General features: G+C 33.6%; 4 protein-coding genes and 1 non-coding gene across 6 annotated transcripts; all 5 read right to left on the minus strand.

Moving 5' to 3' along the window:
* Positions 1-12: 12 nt before the first annotated feature.
* Positions 13-4,658, minus strand: LOC146911366 (heparan-alpha-glucosaminide N-acetyltransferase-like protein (DUF1624)). Its single transcript, XM_085724139.1, has 13 exons — positions 4,305-4,658; positions 3,066-3,203; positions 2,886-2,967; positions 2,587-2,663; positions 2,374-2,492; positions 2,177-2,294; positions 1,951-2,067; positions 1,746-1,837; positions 1,262-1,328; positions 1,102-1,183; positions 900-991; positions 667-810; positions 13-343 (listed from the first exon to the last, which is right to left on the minus strand). Exons 1-13 carry the CDS (start codon positions 4,431-4,433, stop codon positions 197-199), a joined length of 1,404 nt encoding a protein of 467 aa, XP_085580265.1. The 5' UTR covers positions 4,434-4,658; the 3' UTR covers positions 13-196.
* Positions 4,659-6,974: 2,316 nt separating this feature from the next.
* On the minus strand, positions 6,975-9,918 carry LOC146911367 (uncharacterized). Of its 2 annotated transcripts, none has more exons than XM_085724141.1 (6): positions 9,811-9,918; positions 8,116-8,226; positions 7,856-7,994; positions 7,655-7,768; positions 7,461-7,554; positions 6,975-7,349 (listed from the first exon to the last, which is right to left on the minus strand). In XM_085724141.1, exons 2-6 carry the CDS (start codon positions 8,178-8,180, stop codon positions 7,186-7,188), a joined length of 576 nt encoding a protein of 191 aa, XP_085580267.1. In that variant the 5' UTR covers positions 8,181-8,226; positions 9,811-9,918; the 3' UTR covers positions 6,975-7,185. The 2 variants fall into 2 exon arrangements, with proteins under 2 accessions (XP_085580267.1, XP_085580266.1); XM_085724140.1 differs by having other exon boundaries at positions 8,116-8,239.
* On the minus strand, positions 8,774-8,921 carry LOC146911368 (small nucleolar RNA snoR127). Its single transcript, XR_015021012.1, has one exon. It is a non-coding gene; the product is annotated as a small nucleolar RNA snoR127 (small nucleolar RNA).
* Positions 9,919-11,279: 1,361 nt separating the features above from the next.
* Positions 11,280-14,540, minus strand: CPA (Subunits of heterodimeric actin filament capping protein Capz superfamily). The gene is made up of 10 exons (XM_085724142.1): positions 14,351-14,540; positions 14,151-14,266; positions 13,881-13,970; positions 13,503-13,567; positions 12,509-12,670; positions 12,308-12,386; positions 12,144-12,221; positions 11,870-11,944; positions 11,725-11,760; positions 11,280-11,638 (listed from the first exon to the last, which is right to left on the minus strand). Exons 1-10 carry the CDS (start codon positions 14,457-14,459, stop codon positions 11,531-11,533), a joined length of 918 nt encoding a protein of 305 aa, XP_085580268.1. The 5' UTR covers positions 14,460-14,540; the 3' UTR covers positions 11,280-11,530.
* Positions 14,541-15,769: 1,229 nt separating this feature from the next.
* LOC146911370 (Phospholipid/glycerol acyltransferase family protein) lies at positions 15,770-20,350 on the minus strand. Its single transcript, XM_085724143.1, has 7 exons — positions 20,011-20,350; positions 19,781-19,899; positions 19,227-19,292; positions 18,925-19,122; positions 18,167-18,285; positions 16,872-16,977; positions 15,770-16,551 (listed from the first exon to the last, which is right to left on the minus strand). Exons 1-7 carry the CDS (start codon positions 20,243-20,245, stop codon positions 16,003-16,005), a joined length of 1,392 nt encoding a protein of 463 aa, XP_085580269.1. The 5' UTR covers positions 20,246-20,350; the 3' UTR covers positions 15,770-16,002.
* Positions 20,351-24,393: the final 4,043 nt, after the last annotated feature.

Raw genomic sequence — 24,393 nt, forward strand, 5'->3', positions numbered from 1 at the left:
AAAAAAATCAGATTTGATTAAGTGTGGTGTATATTGAATTGAAAAATAATTACATATTAATACAATGTAAAGTAACATATTACAAAATGAATAACATCAATAGATATAACATGATTACATACTAATCAAATTGAAATTCAGTAACAAGGATACTCAATAAATGAAAAACACCATGCACATTCATTAATTTTTAAATTCAAAGCTTCCAATATATGCCCAATTGGTGCAAAATGCCTGCTATGACAGCCCAGAATAGGATCTCGGCGAAGATCACATACAGTAGGATGCCTGCTCTCCTTGAATGCCAAACTCTAATGAAGACATGCTCTTGGATCCAATAGGTCTGTTGACAAACAAATTAAACATGGATAGTATGTTAGTAGTTAGATATATTACATGTCATTAAATTCAAACAATGATAATAACAACAAAAATCATCTAAGAATAATAATTATCAGTGAGTATCCAGATAGTAGCATCTGTTGATCAAGGAGCTTGAAAAGTAGTAATTATATATACCATGGAAAAATATGTATTTTAAATTACACGGAACAGTATAAGACATAAATTTCAAATTGTTTTATGGTGCTAAATGGTAATAAGGATACTGAGCAAGAGTTCAGGAACCAAAGTATACAGAAAATCAGTTAAGATGAATGTATGTACCAGTGTATTACGAGGGTCGTCATAATACCACCCGTTAATGAATCCTGCAAAGATTCCCTCAGCTGCCATGACATAGACAAGCATGGCGTTCATACCGATCCATTTAAAAGGGATGAACAATAATTTCAGTCCCCAAATATCAACCTGAATCACAGAGTTCCAATTCTATATCAACCGAAATGACAAACGTGAAAAACAACCATGCGGATAAAATAATTTTTACAGAGATATACCATTACATAGAAGGCTGAAAAAACTAATGCCGCAGCACCAGATGTTACGCAAACATAGCTCAGTGTGTACAACTGTTTATTCAAAGGAATGGCTGTAGTAAATGGAAGAAAGAAAAAGGGAAGGGAAGGTAATCAGAATAAATTAGGATAAATGTTTGGTTACATAGTAAGTTCCAACCAACATTGAGGTAAGATTTCGTACCGTGGGAGAAGTGAAGAACAAATCCTAAAGTAAGGAGAGCTAAGCCAAGGAGAATCCATTGCTTCAATCTAGAAAGATGATCCTAAATTCACAAAAGTGAAGTAGCGAGCATAAGTTAAGGAGATTTCAAACACTGATTACTTTGAGTCACAAGCTTTACCTGCAAGTGTATGAGTACATGTCCATAATGCAATCCGATGATCGTAGATAGAATAGCAGATATTGAGCTGCAGTTGCATATGATATTAATCTAAGAAAATTTAAAATACCACCTAAAAACTAAGAATTTGAAATTTGTTCCTCACTCTATAAAATGTTAATCTCAAATTGATCCTTATAATTTTTTCAATTCATGCAAATTGGTTCATAATTGTTTCAAAATTTACACATTGCTCCCTATATTTTTGAACAAAAGAAGACTGAACATGAGAGTCCTCAACTCTTTTTCTTGGTAACAATGTGACAAACATTTTCAATGATTGGATCACATAAAATGATAGCATCTACCGTGAAGCAAACAATGTTAGGTAATTAAGAACTAATTGAAATCTAGAAAATTGGGTCTGTAATAGAATGTTTGAGATTTCTGCTAACTCAAAAAAGACAACAAAACTACTAAGAAGATTTGGAGACCATATACAGACCTTAAAATTCCTTCTGGTTCAAAAGGAGCATAACACCATGCAGGAGCAGTTTTTTTAAAAGGCCCTTCATATGGGGGTTTCACTGTACAAGCCTGCAGGATTTACATAAAAGGCAATAAGTGTTTGAAATTACCACACACCAGAAAAAAGTGATTCACTCAAATTTTGTAGTAGAACAAAGTATGTAGGAGAAATAGCAACACACTTCAGATCTCCTCCAAGCTGGCTTCTTATACACATGATTAATTCCAAGCACCTCTCTGTCAATATATCCCACAGCATTGCAAGGAGGGTCAAGTTTCCCTCTGACACCACAGGTCACCTAAAATTGACTGAGCAAAAAATTAGAGAGTTGAAAAAAGAGGGGGAAAATCCCACTTAACATTTAAGTATCTGTAGAGAAAAAAAATAAAGAGGCGGGAAAAGCTTACGGTGAAAGTGGTGCCATTATATGTGCTGTCTGGATTATGGACAGTGAATTGCCAATCTGGAACATGTATTCCATAAAGTAAAGCCATGTAAACAATGAGTATGCATGCCGCCACCAGCCTGAAATTTGAATAGATAGAATGCTCAAAAAAGCAGATCATATTGGCAATCAACCAAAAACATGCAATTACAAACTAACCAATGCCAATAGTACAACGTGAAGATTGAGAGGTTGGTGGGTTCTGGATCATCTCTAGCTTGTCCATTTCTTGAAATTATCTCCACCAGTGCCACAACCAAGTATGCTAGAGCAATTCTCTAGGAGTATAAACACAAAATTTCTTTGTTTTAATGATGTTATATTGAAAATCTTCCCTGCTAAAATAAGCACGAAAAAAGGGATTGAAATTACCTGAAGAATGCCACACCACCTTATGTGTTTCATGTCCACTCCGTAAGATAGATGGTCAGGAGCATGTGAGTAACCACCTTCATCATTAAGGTCATCCATCACAACAAAATAAAACACAATGATGTTTTGTCTTTCACCCCCACAAAAATGTCTAATTAGAAGATTTCTTGATATGAAATTCAGATTCAATTATTATAGCTCAATTCAACAGAATAACTTGCACAAAGACCAGTATTAACGATTGTTAGAGTATAAATTAATATCTCATAATAACTTCTCTTTACGTTAGAAAAACTAACCTTGTAAGAGCAGACCCCAGAAGAGGAGTTTGAGTGTTCTTAATATCACCTTTTTAACAGCTAGAAGTTTATTTGGTATTTTCTGGATATCAAATAGAAAACAACCAAATAAAGGACTGGTTTTAAGCTTTAACCAAAAGAGAGAAAAAAATAAACAAAGAATGCAAGTACTTAACTAACCTTGAGAGAAAGTGGGATGGTCATGCCTACAATGAACAAAAAGAAAGGCATGACAAAATCAGCGAGATTGCAGCCATTCCATGGTGCATGACCAATCGCTGGCCATTCTCCTCCAGCATCATCAACCAAAATCATAAGCTGCAAAGTATATATTTACAAGTCCTAAAGAAGTCAAATGATGTTTTTGTAGGTGGTTTAAAAATAATTTTTTTTATAAACGATAAGAGTTGGTTTAATTTCCTTTAATTAACACAATTAAAATAACCATCTGCCATGATTGTTGATCTAAACTAATCATGCACACAAATTCAAGCTTATACCTATTTGGCTCTGTACTTTATAACCACAAACACTGTCAAATCTCCACCATCATTAGATTCAATTTGTTGTCCAAGTTGAAAGTTGTAAAGTTTTCTAAGCTTTTTCATTTGGTAAATGCAATTTTGTAGGGTGGGGAATATAATTTGGTCTTGAGCTTTTATTTTCTCATATGCTTACTATCAAAGCTTCTTAATAGAAAATATTCTTTCCGACTTGATGAGATTTGTTTTCATGCACCCACAATACCACAAAAAACTAAGAATGATCCTTACTCCTTAGTGCTCGGAGAAAGTTTGAACCATTCACAATTAATTTCTAAGTAGTGGGTTACAATTATCAAACAAGAAATCTACAATTTTGAAGATTTTGCAAGTGTTTAGTATGTAACATGCAGCCATTACAAGTACAAAAGACCCAATTGCTATATGATATGGTTTCTCGGTTAAGCATACATGATAGTACATACCACAATCGCCATTTAAACGAATATAGCGGCATGCAATATCATTAGTACTGTCAACTAAAAAATAAGATAGAAATTTTATCAATATGTTCTTAAATTCTAATTTTCAAAATATAAATAAATATGGAGAGACTGCAGGTGCTATATAATATAATATTAAACTGATTATATTTATATGATAAGCGCTTATCGTATAAGCACTCAATTAAGCTGTTTATCCAAATGATTTAACAACTAGATTTGTTAAGTTAATATATTCTATAGAAACCATATGCATAAATAAATACAACAAAAATGAATAGAGTGAGTAGTGATTCCAGGTTTTCAGCTCATTTGTATTGTTTTATGGTCTCAACATTTGGAACATGCAGGTAGGTACTAATGTAGTATATATGGTAGTAAACAAAAGAAGCAAGTTTGTGAAATTTGCAGAGGATTAAGAGAGGAAGATGCACCGCAACAGTAAGACCACGGAAGATGTCAAGCGACGCAACACGCTTCGCCTTTTTAGGCAGCTCTTTTGCAGAAACCGGCTCCGCTTCCGAAACAACATGGACGCTGTGCTCGCCTTTGATTTCCTCCATACTGTCTTTTTTACTCTTTACTTATTATTTACTACCCCCAACCTCAACTTGGTAGGATTGAACACAAGTGAGTTCAAGAGAGTTACTTATTATTATACACACGAGTCCATCTTGTTCTTTTGTCTCCCCAAAATAACAATCTGATTCATTGGATATTATAATGATAAAATCATTAGACAAATCAACGGGGTTGTTTGTTGATAATATATCTCCAAAATAAACAATACATATGGATAACATGTTTCTAGTTTTTATCCATGAAAAAAACTGCTAAGTAGCTGTCATAGAAAAAAGAGTATTACTTTTCCCACCCTATGGCTTTCCTCGCGCGCCCTATTTTTTTTTCAATTTTACCCCTTGTCCGGATTCCGTAATCTAGAATTTATTGTTAGTAATTTTCAGATGTCTCCGGATTATAAAATCCGGATATGTATTTTAGTATAACTTTTGCAATTTTAAGCTCTACAATTCGTAAAATAAAATGCGAATAAAATAAAAAACATTAATAAAAAGACACAAACATAAAAACAACTCATTTTATTAATATATGAACAATACATTACAATAATTTTCAAGCTTTTTAAGCTTATTACATAACATCCTAAATCTATTTCTAATCTCCTAAAAGCCTATTTCTAATCTCCTAAGAGCCTGATTCTAATCTCCTAAGAGCCTAACCACTGCTATGTGATCGGACATAGCAGTAACTTGGCTATTGGAGGAAAACCGGAGGAGGAGGGAAGAGGGTGCTCACACTTACGCCCAGGCAGGCGAAGCTAATAACCACACTGACCCACACGACCCTCAGATGAACCGCGCTTTGTTGCAGCGCGGTTCCATCCTCATTGACCGTTCATACAAACCCTGAAAGTTTTCAACGAGGCCCTTATCTATGAAAGGCCAACGATGGAAAACCATGGTTGTAGAAGGAAGAAGAGGAGGAGAGGGATGGTGTGAGAAATGGTGGGGTTTGGAAGGGTATTTATAGGGAGGGGTGGGTGAAAAACGGTTGGGAAGGAATAAATGCAGTCAAAAAACGTGGTAAAACACGTTTTTGACTTGACCACAGTAAAAAAACGCATGTGGCAGACCACCGGCCATGGCACTGAGGCGTTCCGGAATATACAATCTGGAATGATCCATCAAATTCCGGAATATATTTTCCGGATTAGTGCGATTATGGTGCTCTTATGGTGAACGAGGGGAACGTTTGCACTTCTTTGTAGGGCGAAGGACATTCCGGATTGTATAATCCGGAATGCTTCAACATTGGCTTCTTTTGAAATATTGCTTGGCTTCTTTTGAAAGAGTGCCATCAATTAGTGGTTGGACGGTTACAACCACTAACACGTTTTCATTGACTGTATTAATGACCTAGGACTTGTTTAAAGCTATAAATAGGCTTCCATCTTCAACAAACACCATCATTCTTCACTTCACCTATTTTCTTCCATTCTCTTCAAAAAATTTAAGTTTTGTAGGAGTGTTTGTGGTGTCATGGTCATTGTTGACCGTTCCTATGAACCCTGCAATTGCATTGCAGCTTGTGTGGGGTTCATATAACGGTCAACAGAGACCTTTGACATCAAAGAAAGACACAAAAAAGCGTATAGCATCTGGTCCGGATTCTGTTTTCCGGAACACACTTCACCACTTTTCTTCAATTTTCGTCGTATGTATTTAGTTTTTTACGAGATTTGTGGTGTCATGGTCATTGTTGACCGCTCATACGACCCCTGCAATTGCTTTTCAGCTTATGCGGGGGTCGTATAACGGTCAACAGAGACACTTGACATCAAAGAAAGACACAAAATATGCCTATCGAATTGGTCCGGAATGTATAATCCGGAAACTCTAACAATCTTGTCCGGAAAATGTAATCCGGACCAGGGGTATTTTTGGAATTTTTACAGGGCGCGCGAGGAGGCCATAGGGTAGGAAAAGTAATACTCTAGAAAAAATGACATCTTGCACACGAATCTTGTCCACATGCTTTACAAAGGACAAAAATATAAAACTGCGTAATGGATGCTAGTTTGATAGAGACACATGAACGATTAGGATGTACTCTAACGTCTAAAATACATATATCCCATTGAGAAGAACAATTATTTAACTGTGTAAAAATACTTTTTATTACAAAAATTTGAACAGACAGGTATCTAGCTTAATATGTAAAAGAAATTACTTATAGCGTTAATATGAGCTAATCATTTATTTAAAAAGACCATTAAGTCAATTCTAAACTTGAAGTTCTGGATTTTATTGTAATTAAGTTGTAGCTTCTTAGTACATTTGATGTCATATTTGTGTGTTGAAATGTGTGTGACACGTTGTAGTTTTAATCATAAACGCCAAAATGAACCAATCGAAACTCTTGTATTTTCATGATTTTATTGCGTAACAATTAGTATTTTCCTTATAGGAGTGTTATTTATCTCAAAATGAAAGCTAAAACCAGAATGAGTGTCCCAAAAAGCTCAAGCTTCAGTTTATGATTGAGTTAGAATGACAGAAAAGATAACTAATGTAACAGATTGCTAAAAAAACAGCATAAAGTTGTAATCATCATATGCAAAAAAATATCAGAGACTAGTAGTTCTGTTACATTATAACTGATGGAACAAGATAGAAAACTTGAAAAATATGTGATCAGAAAGTGAATTCCAAAATTCTATTTTCAATGACATGCAGTGTGCCTCAGCATTTGGACAGACAATCATACAATAATTATATCTTCCGGGGAAGCTTGTCAAGAAGTTTTTGAAACACAGTCTGATTGTAGCACTTGATTCTTTGGTAGCAAATACAATGGAAGAAAGGAAGGAACAACAAATGCAATTCCGAGACACAGGATTGCTAGTGCCACTACCCACCAAGCTTTGTAGGGTATGCCTAACAGTAGTTCATCACACACTGATGTATCAACAGAAAAATAAGAGAACAAGGAAAATAATTAGCAATGAAGCATGAGAAGCAACAATTACTAACTTTAACATTATTAATATATATTATGCATAATATTACCTATATTAAAAATAATAAATTGCCTCTCTGGTACATTCTGTTTTGCAGGAAACCCCTCTGGCTCCACAGTTACTAATACTAGATGGGCTTCATCCTGAATTAAGTCAAGGTTGTAGGAATAAAGCATAATAAAGTTAAGCCAGATACAGACTTTTTGGGAAATTTTGGAGTAAGACTTCATACTAACATTGAACCTGATTGCTATCGGTCTTGAAAATTATCTTTTCAGTGTTGAGCAATCTCCTGTTATTGTTCCGCACAACGTCCGATTTTTCTCTCTTCAATTGTAGGGAAAAGCTAGCAGGTATCTGGTATTTTATGCATGGAAAATGTTAGTTTCTAGAGGAAAGATCTCCTGCAAGAATTCAAAGAAGACATACTACACATATACATACAGATGCCGGATATGATATCTTCACTTCATACCACGTATGGGGTTTTAGACCTTGTAATTGATAAAAGCAGGAGCCACCTCGTAATGGTAGAGTTTCTCTCCACAGCTCTTCTCCAACTTTCAAAATTGTGTCCTCGGCCCTATAGTAATTATCAGTTGACCACTATAATAATCAAGTTAATAACACAATTTTCTGATTTGTAGGTCCAAACTCCAAATCATTAAGATGAAGACATAATTGAGATTTTTTTATACACTCACATATTTCCAAAGCAAAGGGTTGGACCCTTCATGATGGTGAGGAGAATGTAAAGCAGAATAATCATATTGCAAAGGTATAAAATGGATTGATAATGAAGACGTTGCCCAAACCTTCAACTCAAACCTGCAAAAGTTCGTCTATTTCAGCAACAGTGAACCATTTCAAATTGGATAGAATTTAATATAGCAAGAGACTCGTTATGAACTACACCAATGACGGAACACAGAATATAGAGTAGAGGAATGAGCAAGAAAATAGAGAGAAAAGGGCTGAACAAGAGGGGGATCCTCTATTGACCCTCAATCAGAACAAACCAAGATTTGGAAGGTTTATAATAAAGAAATAAGAAGGGGGATGCTGAGGGTGGTAGTTAGTTGGAAGAAAAGGAAACAGAATAGTCATATTGCACCACAGCCATTCCATTAAGCAAAAGATGAAATTCATCAATAACATGACCATTCCATTTGGATTCACAAGCACATACACTTTGATTCATTTTCATCATTTATTGGAGTTGTACGTGAAACAAAAATGCTATCAGACATAAAATGAAGAAATTAGACTAAAACAGAACTTTTCTAGTAACTGAGTAGTGGTGACTTCTCTTCTTTCTAGAGAGAGAGAGAGAGAGAGAGAAAAGTGTTGTATTAAACTGGTTCTGGTCAGGAAAAAGAAACCAATCTCTTTGTTAATCATCAGAGAAATGCGCTTCAACATGAGGGTCATCAACATGATCGAAGCAGAAAATGCCGGTTGCCTTATGGAGCACATTAATGTCTGATTTGGCTAATTCACATCATTCCAGAGCCAAATAGGAAAGGGAGCAAGGGTATAGATCTAAATTACTCTTAGTTCAAAATGATTACAGATTATTAGAGAATTGAGTAAAGATTCACCATTCATTTAGACCTTCACTAAAAAAACTTTGTCTACTGCCGATAACAAACCATACAATGAGTAGTCCTGGATTTTCAAAATATAACTACCTCTAGCTTTTTATGTAACACACTACACAATTTGTTTCATAAAACATTTTCCAAATCATTCGCATGTGTCTTAGTTGATTGAATAACAAAAAGAAAATGCCACAAATCATCATCACTTATATAAAACATTTATGGCATCATTCTTCAAGATTTAGCCGTCAAGTATGTATGCTTTACAACCAAGGTTAAGTGGGAATTCACAAATGCATGATTATATAACAGATTGTCCGGTGCGATGCCTTTAGCAGAGGCGGTGACGGATCCAGACATTACATATTGGTATTACATATTGGTGTGGCTAAAATATGAAAAGTGACTTGTAAGCACAATTGTACAAAGAAACCACAACGCAACAAAAAAAAAAAAAAAAACGGAATTGCATCACAAAGGAAAGGCTCCAACTTCAAATTAATTGAGCAGCAACAACAACCAAATTAAAAATATAATAAACTTTAACGCATCGTCTACATAACACAACAATAAGCAATTTTCATAAAGAAGCATCAACCCATTAAGCAATTTTTGAACAATTTTCCAACATAAAAGCATTTCTGAAGAGAGCGGATTCAGTGACAGTGTGAAGAGAAGACGAGAGCGAGGTGAAACAAGATGGAAGAAGAGAGATGTAGTTTCTATGTTTATGGATTTATGTGGAGAAAGAAGAGAGAAGAAAATGCGAAAAAGGAGTATGTGTACGGAATTTCTCACTGTTTCTGATGGACGACGACCAACTCCGCCTGCGTTTACCAGCGAGTGCTGCAACTCCAGCTTGTTTCTGATCTGATACAGGGCAAAACAGCAGCAACCTGCGATTTCTTTTGTTTTTAGGGTTTTTAAAAAAAATAAATTTTGAAGGATTATTAATCCTCAACCAATAAAAAAAGAGAAATGATATTTTGACAATCACTTTTTGACAACTTTTGGACAGCTTTCTCTCTCATACTCATGATGTTGTTATTCTCTCTCTTCCTTTTTCTCTCTCTCCATTGTTTTTGACCAATAAGAAGGGAGAAAAACAAGGTTGTCAACAAAGCTGTCAACAAATGGATGTCAAAGTATCATTACTCATCAAAAAAATGTTGAAAATTACTAGTGAAATGTTTAGAGGTGTTCATTTTTGTCTTTAGTGATTTCGTGAAGGATGATGTGTCTTTTCATACGATTTTTTTTTTATTTAACTCTTAGGTATTTATAGAAAGAATTATTTCACTAACAAAATGAATTCAGAGTCTGATTCTATGAATTATAATATTTTTATTTCAAATTTACCTTTTTATTTAAAAAAACATTAATATGTTGAATTATCAACTCAATTCAATCAATATGTGGTTATTTTGAATCCATATGAATTACAAATTTATGTCACGGTTGAGTTATGGTTTCTATAGTAATACAGATCCCTCTTGTATTTTACATGTTGAGATTCTTGCACTTAATCATGGTCTTGATTTGTGTTAGTCAAATGATTATCAACGAGTTATTTACTATTCAGATTTCTTACATGTGATTCAGTTGGTTCAGGATCTACTTAATATGTTTCAATGATTTGGTAACTTGATTAACTTAATTAAGAAGCTCTTGAGTCAAGATTGGATTGTTGATTTGTGTCATACTCTTTGGGAAGACAACTGATTGATTGGCTAAGTTAGGTGTTAAAAGTTATGAGAAATTAGTACTTCTAAATACAGCTCCTTCTGATTTTTCCTCCATGTTACTTGCTAATGCATTATTAGACATCTCTTTTGTTAGGTATTAGTTTCTTTTTTTTTTTCTTTTCCGTTTGTAACCAAAAAAATTGAGTTATGGTTTCCATCTTACTGTATGCAACACAAATGACCTAGAATAAAACATATGGGTACCACTATATGTATGCAGACAAGATCGATTTAGGAATTTTCATCAATATCGAACAACCACTTATCATCAATTTTCAAGATCTAACGAGTTTTGTTTTAAATTTGCAATTTTTCATCAATATGGAACAACAGTTTTTCATCAATATTTAAGACCTAAATTAAAACATGGGTGTACTGTATGCAGACAATTTTCTATGTCCAACCTAACAACTATAAAAGCATCGCGTCAATTTGGAATTTTTTTAAATTGATAACTCTTTCCATGTTAATAACAAGAGTTGTACAAGATGAGAGCAAAAAGAAATAAAACACACGTAACAATGGCTTAAAATACACGTAACTCTTAACTGCTATACAAATAATGTCAAAAAAGAATTACAGTACAATACACTCGGCAGAAGGGAAAGACAAAGGAGTGCGCTACAGAAAGCAAATGAGGGGAAATAAAGTAACCCTAAGAATGATTGATCATTGACTTGAACAATTACATATGGTGAATAGCTGAATATATAGGGAACTTGTCTCCGTGTTTGACCAAACACAACTTTTATCTGTTGTGTCTGTGTGTGTATTTACTTTCCAATGCCAAGTTCTTTTGAGATGTCTCTTGACAAGCTAAATTGCAAAGTGTTATGCCATGGAAATAAGGTGCGGGTGACTGGAAGCTTCCTCCGAAGATCCTGCAATAAATTATAATCAGAAGGCTTCAAAAATCAACGACTATCATAGGCTTAACATAAATATAGGATTATATAATAGAGGGTACCTTGAAAGTAGAATCAGGAAGGTTTAGATATGAAGCCTGTCAAGTTATGGTCATTAGCAACATTAACAACAAGAAGAAGAAAAGAAGAAAGAAAAAAAAGAAGAAAAAGAGAATGATCCTAGCTACAAGAAATCGAATTCAGAACCTCAAGAGAAGCAAGGTACTCTGTTTCATGGTGACGAATAATGCTTGATATGGCAAGCGCACAATCATCAGGGGCCTGAACATAAATAAATCAAAAGATGAAACATGAATAATCTATACCTATATCTTACCATTTTCGAATACATATACAAAAAGAGACAAGGATACATATACATTAGATTGTCAAAAATAAGTGGATGGACATGTACAGGTAACTTGCTGATACATTCACACATAATATACTGATAAGTCAAAGAATGCTGATTTATGGTAACCTGAAAAAGAGTTGCATCTTTGCATTCATGTTTTGCATCTAACTGCACATTTCCTTCCTCAAAATAATGAGCACCGACCTAAATATAGGATAAAAATGATTATGTTAAAGTAGGGCTGTAAAGTATCATTCAAATCAATGCATCAAATATCTACATAAAATCACCTGCAATTTCCCTTTTACTTCCACTGTTTGTTGGTCGTCTTTGAAATCAATATTCCAAATTGAGCACCAACTCCCATTGCTATAAACAAAAGCCAAAGAAAAAGGAGTACTAACTTTATTAATACATATTTTTACTATGTAACTATAACTAGTAAAGTAGTCATCAAACAGTTCGAATTTTGTTCAACTAAATTCACACACCAGAAATTTTGTGGGCTATGCCTAGCAGCAGAAATCACAACAGCAAGCTCAAAATCAGAACCTGGGCCCTCTGTATCCTTCCCATTTACACAGTAGACAGAGCAGACACCTTTTGGATAAACTTCTTCAACATATTTAAGTATTTCAGCATCCAGACTGAATCTGCAATAAACAAGTCCTGTGTTATGCAAGGGATGATGCATGCAAAAGACACAGGCATGCGATACTCAAGCTACTTTATGCAAGCAGTCAATATAGTTTTTTAATGACAAGATATATACAGCCAAATGCTCCCTCCTTTTCTTTTAAAGTGTTGCTCAAAGAAAAGCTTATGTTCCAATTTATCAGTCATTTTAAAAGTCCAAGATTAATTGCTGTTTTACTCATTTGTCAATTACAGTATATCCTTATTTTAACCAAAAGAATTAATACAACAAAGAACTGTGGAGAAGTAAAATATTTGAGAGAAAGGATAAATTAAAAACTAAACACAAGTTATTCTTAATTTGTGTGTCATAACCTTAAAAGACGCTTAAAACGAACAAAGAGATTAATATCTATCACATATATGAGTCTCACTTCCTGGCTACAATAGGGTTCACGTTCTCAATAGAATAGTTGCATAGAAGAACAAATCTATACTTGTCAAAAGGCATGATTCATGATAGGACATTGTAACTAACCCCATCTGGTGGGAAAACTGAAAAGGCTTTGGTGGTGGCTGTATTAAAGAAGAGATCTATTTGGTCAATCTATTTTGAACAATTTAAAAAGTCTAAGTTCACGCAGATGATTGAGGAATAATAAAGTACTAGCACTAGAGAATAAAAAGTTTATTTGAAAAGCAAATAAGTTCATTAAAATCTAAAATGAAGCAGCATGTTCTACCCCTCAACATCAAAAATCATTGTGCGGGTCACTTCAGTAAAAGATTAACGGAATATCAAATGGTAAGACATAAAAAATTTCAATCATGGAAATTGGAGAGGATTACCGAAATTCTTCAATGTATGCAGATGGAAGTTCTTCATCCAGTGCAGGTCTCACCTCTGTACAGACCTGAAACATATATCAAATTGTCATAAGAAAACATGCCAACGATACAGCTTAGCACAAATACAGCAACACAAGTCATATTTGGCTGCAATACCAAATTTTCCTGTTTTGCTTTATACCCTAACCTCCAACTAAATATTTCCTTCTAATTTCAATGTTTTCACAGAAAACACATTTTCCAAGTTCCAACAAGCAATTTCAATAAGCAGAAAATTGGTCCTTATAATACTCTCCACACACAAATCCAAACAAACATAAATGATCTTACCTAAAGCTCATTTTTAAGTAAAATAAATTCAATCAAACACACACTTACTTGTTTAACATGGTCAACTATTGCTACTTGAGCAGTTCTAGGATCAAGATATGCATTGTCCTCAAGCTCGCCATATGAAGTAACCAATACCTGCATGCAGCAGGTTCCCAAGTCAGGGGATTTGTGTTACATAAGAAAATACACATTGATTTATCAATCATACATTCATATAGCATGATACCGATCCAATTAATTGAAAAATTAAATAGTAAAAAAAATATGAAACCCTAAGAATTAGAAAACAATTAAAAAATATGAAAAGTTAGTTACATCTCCGCTTCGGTCAGGCATTGAAAGAACAATGAAGTGTGATTTGTTGTAAATTGGAAATGCTTCGGAAGCAGCTTCGTTAAACGAACCATCATCGTTGAGAATGGATTTCACATCTGAAGAAGAAGAAACGATTAGACAAATTGAAATGTAAAAGTGGAATGAAAATGAAATGCTGAGGAAGAAAAATGTAAAAGAACCTTTTGCAACGTATTGAATTTCACCAGGAGGAGAATTGAGAAGAAACCACTTCGCGATTTCAACTTTCTGCTTCTCGCTAAGCTCTGATTCTTCTTCTTCTTCTGCCATTATCTCACTCACTCACAAAACAACACGGGAATTCTTTCTTTTTAATTCTTTTTTATGGAAATCAATTATGAACGGAAGAATGAAGATCTGGCTTCGAAATCTTACATATATTTTTCAACGGTGGATTAGAGAAGGTTTTCATTTCGTTGTAAATCTGGACCGTTGAGGACGTGGACTCTATTTAATGGGCCCAACTTAGCCTAATAATCATAGTACTTAATATCTAATTCTACTTGGTTTTTTTTTTTTTTTTGTGTAGCGAGTGTTTGGTATGTGATCGGTAAAGTTTGTCTTTGTCTGCCTGTCATGCCATCCCTACTTCTTTCTGCTCAAATTATTTTGGTCGACAATCACGCTCAACATTCTACTTTACTGCTGTTCAATGAATGAATTGCCTTACAAGGATGAGATTATTAGATTAGATTAGATGAGGCATAAGTTAGAGGTATACATTGTTTTATTTTCGGACAGAAAACATGAGAGAATCCAATAATACTTGCATGAAATTGTATGGATCTCTTCCGGTTTAACCTCTTTTGAACGAGAGAGATAAATCACAGTTGCACGCACACGATATCCAATTAAGAAAGTCAAAGGGCATTTTAAAGTGACTCTACCAAGTTTATGAAAGATGATAAATGATATGGTGCATGCAGGAGTATCATGTGCTTGCAAAAAAAGTGATCGTGCACGGTGCAAGACCTATTCACCTCACGCACATTAGACTTCTGAACTTCCTTTACATATGTGAACTTCAAAATTCAATTCAAGGTATTCAGTGGGCAACATGAAAATCAATCAAAAGAAAGCCGAAAATATAAATTATTAAACAAACGAGGGCAGCTGACAATTGAATGACAGATTTCAGAAACATGGGTGGCAAGCATTAGGCAGGATGTGTTAAAACATCACCCCCAGGCTAGTTTTTATTTCGATACAATCGCAGTTTTGGAACATGCATAATAGCCGAATTTCGGTTTGAAGGACTGAGCATGTTCCCAAGTTATTATAAGCAAATGACAGAATGAAATAACCCTTACCACTGCATATCATTCAACTGCAACTTGCAAATCCACCGTCAACATTATGTTTTAATAGATATTTTTTGTTCGATTTTTGTAATATTTAGTAAAAGTTCGATAAGTTTCTGTTTGATAATTTTTCAAGAAACCAAGACACAAAAAAGGCATTACTGAGAAAAATAATCACGGTACTAAACTAAAATAACGAAGACCAAAATGAAGCAAAATTTCCAGTGACCAGAACAAAACCAAAAAACAAAATCAGAGATGAAAGTCATAAACTGGATATATTAGGAAGACCAATAATATATTAAGCCTGAAATAAAATATCACTTATTTCCTAAGTCAATGACCAATGCAACTTTTTCATGGTTTCATTTCATCGTATTAGGGGCCAAGTGCCACCATGTGATTCTATCCTGCCACAACTCAAAAAACAAACTAATAAATTAGCTATTTTAGTTACAAATTCTAATCAATTCCACTGCGTTTAACTGTTTATCTAACAAAATTTACACACTCTACATGCTGTAATTCCACTGCTTCAAAACATGAGCATCAAAAAACTGTTTCCATGCCTTCAAAGGGCAGATCTCTCTACTAAAGCCAGAAGAGTCCTTAGTTTCATTGTTATTCATAAATAAGCCTCTAGCAGCAAATGACATTAGCTCCATCTGATCCATATAACCTCGCATCCTGTATGAGAAACCCACTCTCTTACCATGCGATTGCTGATGCTGTTCAGAAACACTGGTATTTGAGAGGACAACTGTTTCTGGTGTCTGCGTGGAATCATCATCAGCAGAAGATAGGAAGTCATTCATTCCAAATAATTCCCAATCAACCTGCTGCAAGATTCCAGACACTCGTTCAGAGCTGTGTGGAGAGCGATCTTGTAACCGCGTCTCTTGTTCCATTGCTAAAGTGTCGACTTGGGCCTTCAGTTCATGCAACCGATCACCAATTCTTGCCGCTACTGCATCATACAGTCTTTTTCTTGGCACGTCCGGGCCTTTCTCCATGTTTAGTATATCGTCAAAATTTATAGGATCGCCTACGATTACAGTAACCTAAACAATCCAAACATGTAAAAACAATAAGATTTAAACTGAAAATACAATCAAAATTAATCACATAAATAATATATAAGCCACGCCCAGCAGAATCTGAATTCAATCAGGAGTCAGGTGAACATTTTGTTCTTTGAGGAGGTGAAAAACAGACCCATAACCAAGTGACAGAGAGAGTGGCATTCCACTAAAAGCTAGCAATATAGCACCATCCCGTATTTTGAACCTTGGAAAGCTCATAGATTGACTAGGGGTTGATGATTTCACTGACTTCCTATGTGTTGATGAAATAATTTCGGAAATGGGTCAAAAGTACGTACCATCTTTCCAATTCTGGGAATGCTGGCACCTATTGGCATAATCTCCTGCATCCCTGTATGTACAAATGGGATAACAACGGGCATGCTATCTCCATCCAAGACAAACCTGATGGGGAAATTTACATCAGGAAATCTGTATTGCTCTGTCGCGATATAAAATAGTAGAAACAGGGAGAAGCAAAGAGTGAAACATAAGATATATTTTAGAAATTAATTAATCTTAAGGTATTATGTATCATGTCATAAATTAGTATTAGTGGTAAATTAGCATCACATTATGCCTGCAGCACATATACACATATACATAATAATACCCTATCCAAATCAAATATGCTGACAACAACACAATATAAAAAATATGATATTAAATAGTATAAATATATCATTAATATTTGTATCTCACAAGAATAGCTCCCATAATTTTTATGATATAGAATCCAAATTTAAAACATCATACATTGGCAATAAAACATAAATCCAAAAACTAAATTAAAATTTTAAACAAGAAAACGAACAAATTGTGCATATCAATTGCAGATCTAGACTTTAAAAAGGTTTAAGCTCATTGAGTTCATTGAGTTATTGGATCCATTCAACTTGATCCCTGAGCTAATGTTATTTAAAAAAATAGCAAATTTTATCAGCAAGTTTTGATGGTACAAATACAGTCCACTTCCATACAGAATTTATCAGCACTGTAACAACAGAAAATATATTTGCATTTAAATATATGGTAAAAATAAGGGATATAAGGGTTGGCTTGGTGGTTGGTGCGGGAGTTAAGAAGTGAAGTTATAAAAAGATCGAGGGTTGAATTCCAACCCCAGCATAAAAACTAACAATACTAGCATTAGTTGTTTCATATGTATGTGGGTGGGTAGGGTGCGAGGGTAAAAATAATTAGAGACAGTATAAAAAAATCGATTAATGAATAATTTCAGAAATCTGTCGTTTAAATATTGATTTGATTTAAATACAAACAAAAGAACCTACTTAGTGGGAAAAGACTTGGTTGTTGTTGTTTAAATACAGATAAAAGGTATACCAGAACAAACAATTAGGCCAAAACTTTGAAATTTTGCCATTATGAATTTACCAATGGAACAATTTCAATCCTTTGTAGAGAACAAACTATGTCTGTAGTCGGCAATTTAATTATAATACTCTAAAGAATAAGGAAATAACCTTGTTATGAAACACAGAAATTTTAAATAACTAACTACCATGACATAAAATGAGCAAATTTTTTGTCAGTACTCTATTTCAAAATACTGCAGAAGATTGTTGGTTGTTACCTGGCAACACCTCTCTTGCAAGAGCCCATGGTTTTTCCACCATCCCGGGAGCGACTACCTTCTGGGAATATGTGGACCCAACCACCATTGTTCAATTTAGAAAGAGCCAAATCCATTCCCTGCAGAAGAGATGGATTAGTTGAAATTTAAAGTAACATATATCATATATGTAGACAAATTCCACTTTGGAGGGATTGAAACCATGTCTCTTTTCATATACATTCACTAAAAGTTTACTTCCCTTGCTCACACTTCAAAATTACATTCTCACTTATTTGATAATTTTCTATTTTTCCGAGTTAAATTTTCATTGGAAGGATTGCTAACATATTTAGCTATGTTGAGGAGCCGTGTTCATTAGAGGGGAATAGAAAAAGAAACAGGTGATTTCCGTCCAGTTTGGAGAGGTCAGGGGAAAGCATGAGACAGAGAATTATTCAACTGATACGAAATAAGACAGAGGCCTTCGTTTGATGCCGTTAAAAAAGTAAGCACCCCAAGGATAGTTGGAGCGTGAAGGACTTAAAAAAAATCATTTCCAGGACAGAACAGGAAGATAAATTGAATAATTTAAGTCATAGCGTGTATTAAAAGCGAAGAATTGCGAGGTTTTCACCAAAAGCCACATCATTGACAAAGGTTAACTTTTATAATAGATTCTAAAGCCTCATTTCGAATAATAAGTTTGTTTTGGAACCATTCACCAAATATAAACAAATATTATCCACAGTTATCAGTTCTGTGCATTAGATCCATACCTCCTGATAAATTCCATCACCCCGTGCGACCGGCAATACTTTAACAGATCGAAAGAATGCAGAAGTTACGGGGTTTTTAAAACATCTATCAGTTGCACAAAGTGTCCATCTGAGGTTTCTAGCATCCAAAAGAACTTGTGGAGGAAGCAGCGAAGCAATGACAAGTGGATCATCCATGGAAGCAACATGGTTGCTGACCTGAAAATTTAAAATTAAAAGCAAGCAATCCCCGTTAAAAAAATTAAACCCATAAAGATTCCTTTTGCACAGTGCAGGGCATTAGTATTTAGTATATCACATACCGTAAGAAGAGGCTTGCCTTTGGGTCTTTCCAGCAATGCAGTGTGTAGTTTTTCCAATCCATACACCTGTTACTCCCGTACATATAGCATTCAGATCAATAAGACAATTGTTTGATACATTTAGTTGTATTTTACATTTCTTTATAGATAAATTCTTAAACTTGCATACCAATGTTCATAAGAAACTCACACGTATAAGATAAATGCCTGCATTTTATTTTTATTTTGTAGACGATGTGGCAAGCGCCACAAACACACAGATGCAAGGTCCCGAGTTTGAACACATAAGGTGTTAAGCCTGGTAATATCGGCATTGACAATTGTACTAGGCCTCAAGGAAGCTGCATTTTATTTTATTATCTCTACAAAAACTTGTGCTGACATTAAAAGCATTGGTTCTCTTTTTGGTTTACAATTTATGTTTTTATTATTACATCCTAATTTTATGGCAGTATGTTGTCCAATAACTTTTAGAATTTTTCACGAATCCTCCAAACAACAATTATTTTGACCAAATATGAGAGAAGCATATAGTTGGATAATCATATTCATACCTGAACACGGTTTAATCCGTTCATAAAAACGTGACATACATTTCCAAGTATAGGAACAGCAACAGCTTGCATCATACGAAGAATTGTTGATTCTTCTTCAGAACTAAAATCCCTCATCACTGTATATACACATACACAAAAATTAATCTCTGAATAACCTAATCAATTACCTAACATCCACACAATATTTGAATTTCAAAGAAAATATAAAATTAAATTAAATTGAATACCTCGTTTGCGATAGAAAGAGGTGGAAGAAGGCAACGAGTCTCTACGAAAATCGCGAATTTTGTTAAGCCAACGCTGAAGAGTGGAGGAGAAGTAACCGTCGGCATCTGGGGAAATTGTACGGTTATGGCGGCAGCGCCAATGTCGGTCGACGGCGACTCTGAATCGATCCCTGAGCTGTAATTGAAGGGATCGAGCTTTGTTCTTCCAAACATCACCGCGATCAAGACGGTGCATCGGTGGAAAAGAGATAAATCGCGAATTGTTGGTCCAAAGTTGAAGAAGTAGCAAGGCGCGAGTGTCTACGTAGCAAAATTTATTAACTTGGAGTTTTTAGGGTACGCCTTAGTTTAAGGCATTACCACCGTTTTTCTAGGACCAAAATTACTCCCACGTTTTTTTGCATTTCATTAAGATTAGATTACATAGATTTAGTTATTCAAGTAGGTTTAGAAAAATCTTTCAAAAAAAAAAAAGTAGGTTTAGAAAAAGTTATTTTTTTCTCTAGGTCGGATAGATCGGCGGTCGAATTTCAACTCCTAAAATAGTTTTTTTTTTTTTTTGACAAAGCTCCTAAAATAGTTTTAATGATCACTATCATATTGTTTATCTAAAAAATAATAGTTATTTTTTGTAAAAAAAATTCCTTCAGAACAAGTTATTTGTTCTAATAAAATTCATTGGAGAATAACATCTATTTAACTTAAGAGTTTTATTTTTGTAAATGATTTAAGGAATGCTTCGAAGTTGAGCTTTGAAGGGAAATATTTTCAGAGAGAATTTTTTTAAGACTGCATCTATATTTTAATTCTAATATATATAATATCATAAAAAATCAACAACATGCTAAATTATCATACAATACTTCAAAAAACTTAGATAGAGACATAATAAAAAATAGAACTAATATTTATTTGGTTATGCTAACAAGTGTCTTAAAGACTCCTTCAAAAAAAAAAAAAGTGTCTTGAAGACATTGTTTAAGAAACCTATTATAAAAAAAATTATTTAAAAAATATAAGTCAAACATATGTGCAAGTAATAATTACACAACTTTTTTTGCAAAAGATTTCATTTTTAGTTGTTTAAATAATGTTTAAGATACTTGTTAATATTTCCTATTTTTATTAAACATGCAGCTAAAGATGGCCCCTGAAGAACATTTCTCCAATCTCACACAACTAAAGACATAGTGCCTATGTTTAAGGTACTTGTTAATATCTTCATCATTTTACCTCAAAAAAAAAAATATTATCTTCATCTTTTTAATCATAGACAAATACCATAACTTATTTTTTGATTTTTTTATATTTTATACATGTGACTATATTTTTACTTATATATCATTATGGGTATCTATTTTTTTTATTTATACATGTGTCTATATTTTTACTCATATATCAATATAGATACCTAATTTTTTTAATTTATACAAGTATCTATATTTTTCTCACATATCAATACTAATTATTTTCAATTTATATATGTGTCTATATTTATTTCATATACCAATTCGGGTACCTAATTTTATTAATTTACACATATGTCTATATTTTTACACATATCAATACACGCACCTAATTTTTTAAATTTATACATGTGTATATGTTTTTAATCATACCACAAAACGATTACCTAATTTTTTTTATTTATACAGATGTCTATATTTCTACTCGTATATCAATACATCTACCTAATTTTTTTAATTTATAAATGTATCTGTATTTTTACTCGTATATCAAGTTGATCAACTATAGTATAAATCTTACCCAAAACTTGGAGGAAACATGTTGGGATTCAAGCATATCATTTGGCAAGTGAAAACAAATTCAAATGTAACCTAATCACTTGACCCTGCAAACAATTTAGCAAGTTAGTGTGAGTTTTTCACTTGGATATAGTTCAATTAAAACACACACATACATATGCACACTTAATCAGAATGGGATTGGAAACCATAGAATTAAACATGTACTTGGCAAATAAACTATACTATTTTGCGTGAATCAAATTATTATGATAGGAAAAAGGAATTTATGGTTTGGGAGAGAGTGAGAGAGAATAACTTTGAGAGAAAATGGTTTGATGAAGCAACGATAGTGGGAACCACATAAACAACAACAAAGAAAAGGGTGGCATTTAACATGGGAAAGGTGAATCCTTTCCCACCATAGGAAAGTTAGCTTTTTACCTTCATGTGGAGGTGGCATTTAGGGTGGGAATGGGAAAGAGTTTCCCACCATAGGAAAATAGTTTTTGACCATTAGATTTAAGATCTTATCATGGTCTATTTACACTATATTTTTTTTCCATTGTCTTCAACCTCTCAACCTGCAAACAACCCAGGAAAACAAAACTCTCAATACTTTGTAACACTTTTAACAGTTTCACAAAAACTATTCATAACTTTCCCAATTCAAAATTATGCTCAACTATAGACCATAATTTTATCATAAACTATCAACATCAAATGTAACTACCACACCTCTACAACCCATCTCCATCCTTGTCACCACCACCTCACTGGACCTTCCTACCCATTTCCCAGGAAATCTAGTAGGTGTCTTGGCTATTCGATGCATAAACTCTTCTCACTCCCTCTCACCACCGCTTTGTTCCTCTTCTTTGTTGTCATAATCCCCCATCCTAAGAAAATCAACGAAAGAAAAAACAAATCCTTCAAACCTTCAATTAATTAAATCCCAGTCTTTCAAATTCATACTTATATTTGAACCATATTGAGACAAACTGTAATTAACAATTGGGGTTGCGATTTTGGGTTTGTTCTCCAATTTTACACTGTACAATTCGGTAAAGAACGTATAATTGTGAATTTCATTCTGGAACAAAACGAAAACAAATAATAATAGTGACCCATTTGACAAAATACAGTGTGGTGGTGGTGGGGGGTGGGTGCATGAGTGGGGGAATGGAGGAGAGAAAATGTTGATGAATGATATAGTATGGACAGACCATCATAAAATCTGTGTTCCTTCTTAATCTAATGGTTCAAAAAAACTTTTGTATGGTGGGAAACTCTTTCCCATTCCCACCCTAAATGCCACCTCATGTGGAGGTTAAACAAGTTTCTTTTATTTTGTTTGTTTTTTCAAAGATTAAAAAAGCTAATATTTAATAGTTCATCAATTTTTAGTCTTCGTAAATTTTTTCATCCGCTCTTTTGGTCTCTCCTTTTAAATCATATCATATACTTGATAATAACGACAAAAAATAATGTGGACATAAATCATTTATAATGAATATTAAATACAATAAATAGTGAATACAATAAATTGAATAGATTTATTCCCTGTAAATTTAGATATGCCTTGCTGCTTGGCAAATTGGATAAATTCTTACAAACGACCTGCTACTTAGCAAATTTATTAAAACTTTTTTTTAGATATAATGCAAATTGATCAGTAAATTGAATTAATTATTTTTTATACAAATTTAATTAGAGAACATAATTTGTTTGATAGGAATTAAAGAACATAGTATCTCTTACACAATGAGAATCGGCTCACTCAATAAAAAAACAGCCCACTCTTCTTTCGGAAAAAAAAAAAAAAAAAAAGCCTACTCACTTAACATTATTTTATATGTTGTGGGGTCCCAATTTTTGTTTCAAGTAAAAAACCAAAAAGTTGCAAAAGGGTAGCAAATAAAAGATCTCAACCATTGAATTTTTTTATTATTATATCTAGGGTCAAAAAACACCTTTCCCATGGTGGGAAAGGATTCACCTTTCCCATGTTAAACTCCACCTTTGAAGTTGGAATACATTTCACAATATCAATAAGTGTGAAAATTAAAAAAAAAAAAGAAAATCATGTGTCAGATATTAATAGTTGTCATATTAAATTATTAATGAGAATTTTTTAAATTAATATACTTTTTTAATGGAATAATATACTTTTATTTGTTGTATATTAACTCATCTAACATATTTCACTTTAAAAAATAGGTTTAATTGCAGTTGTGGTCCTTTGTTTTCACCATTCTACGAATTTGATTTCCCTATTGTGAAAACTGACAGTTTTAGTCCCACTATCATATTTCAATAAAGGTAGGTTTAATTATAATCTTCGTCTTTTATTTTCACCATTTTATAGATTTGGTTTTCTCTATTTTAAAATATGACATTTTAGTCTTTCTATCATATTTTTAAACTAAAAATATGTGATGTAATATGTTTTAAATGACGAGATACACGATCTAATGGTATGGATAAAGATCAACGCAGATAAAATTGTAATAAATAGTCAATAGAAGAATAATTGTCTCCTTTTATGCTTCTTCGTATTGCAGGTCTTATAAAAATCAACAATTTTGTTAGAGGTAAAAATCAGCAATCTTCTAATCTGGAGCGTGCGTGTGTGCGC

This window comes from Medicago sativa, chromosome 7 (assembly GCF_051527215.1).
Source record: "Medicago sativa cultivar Bolivia chromosome 7, Bolivia_mono, whole genome shotgun sequence".
Lineage (NCBI taxonomy): Eukaryota > Viridiplantae > Streptophyta > Magnoliopsida > Fabales > Fabaceae > Medicago > Medicago sativa.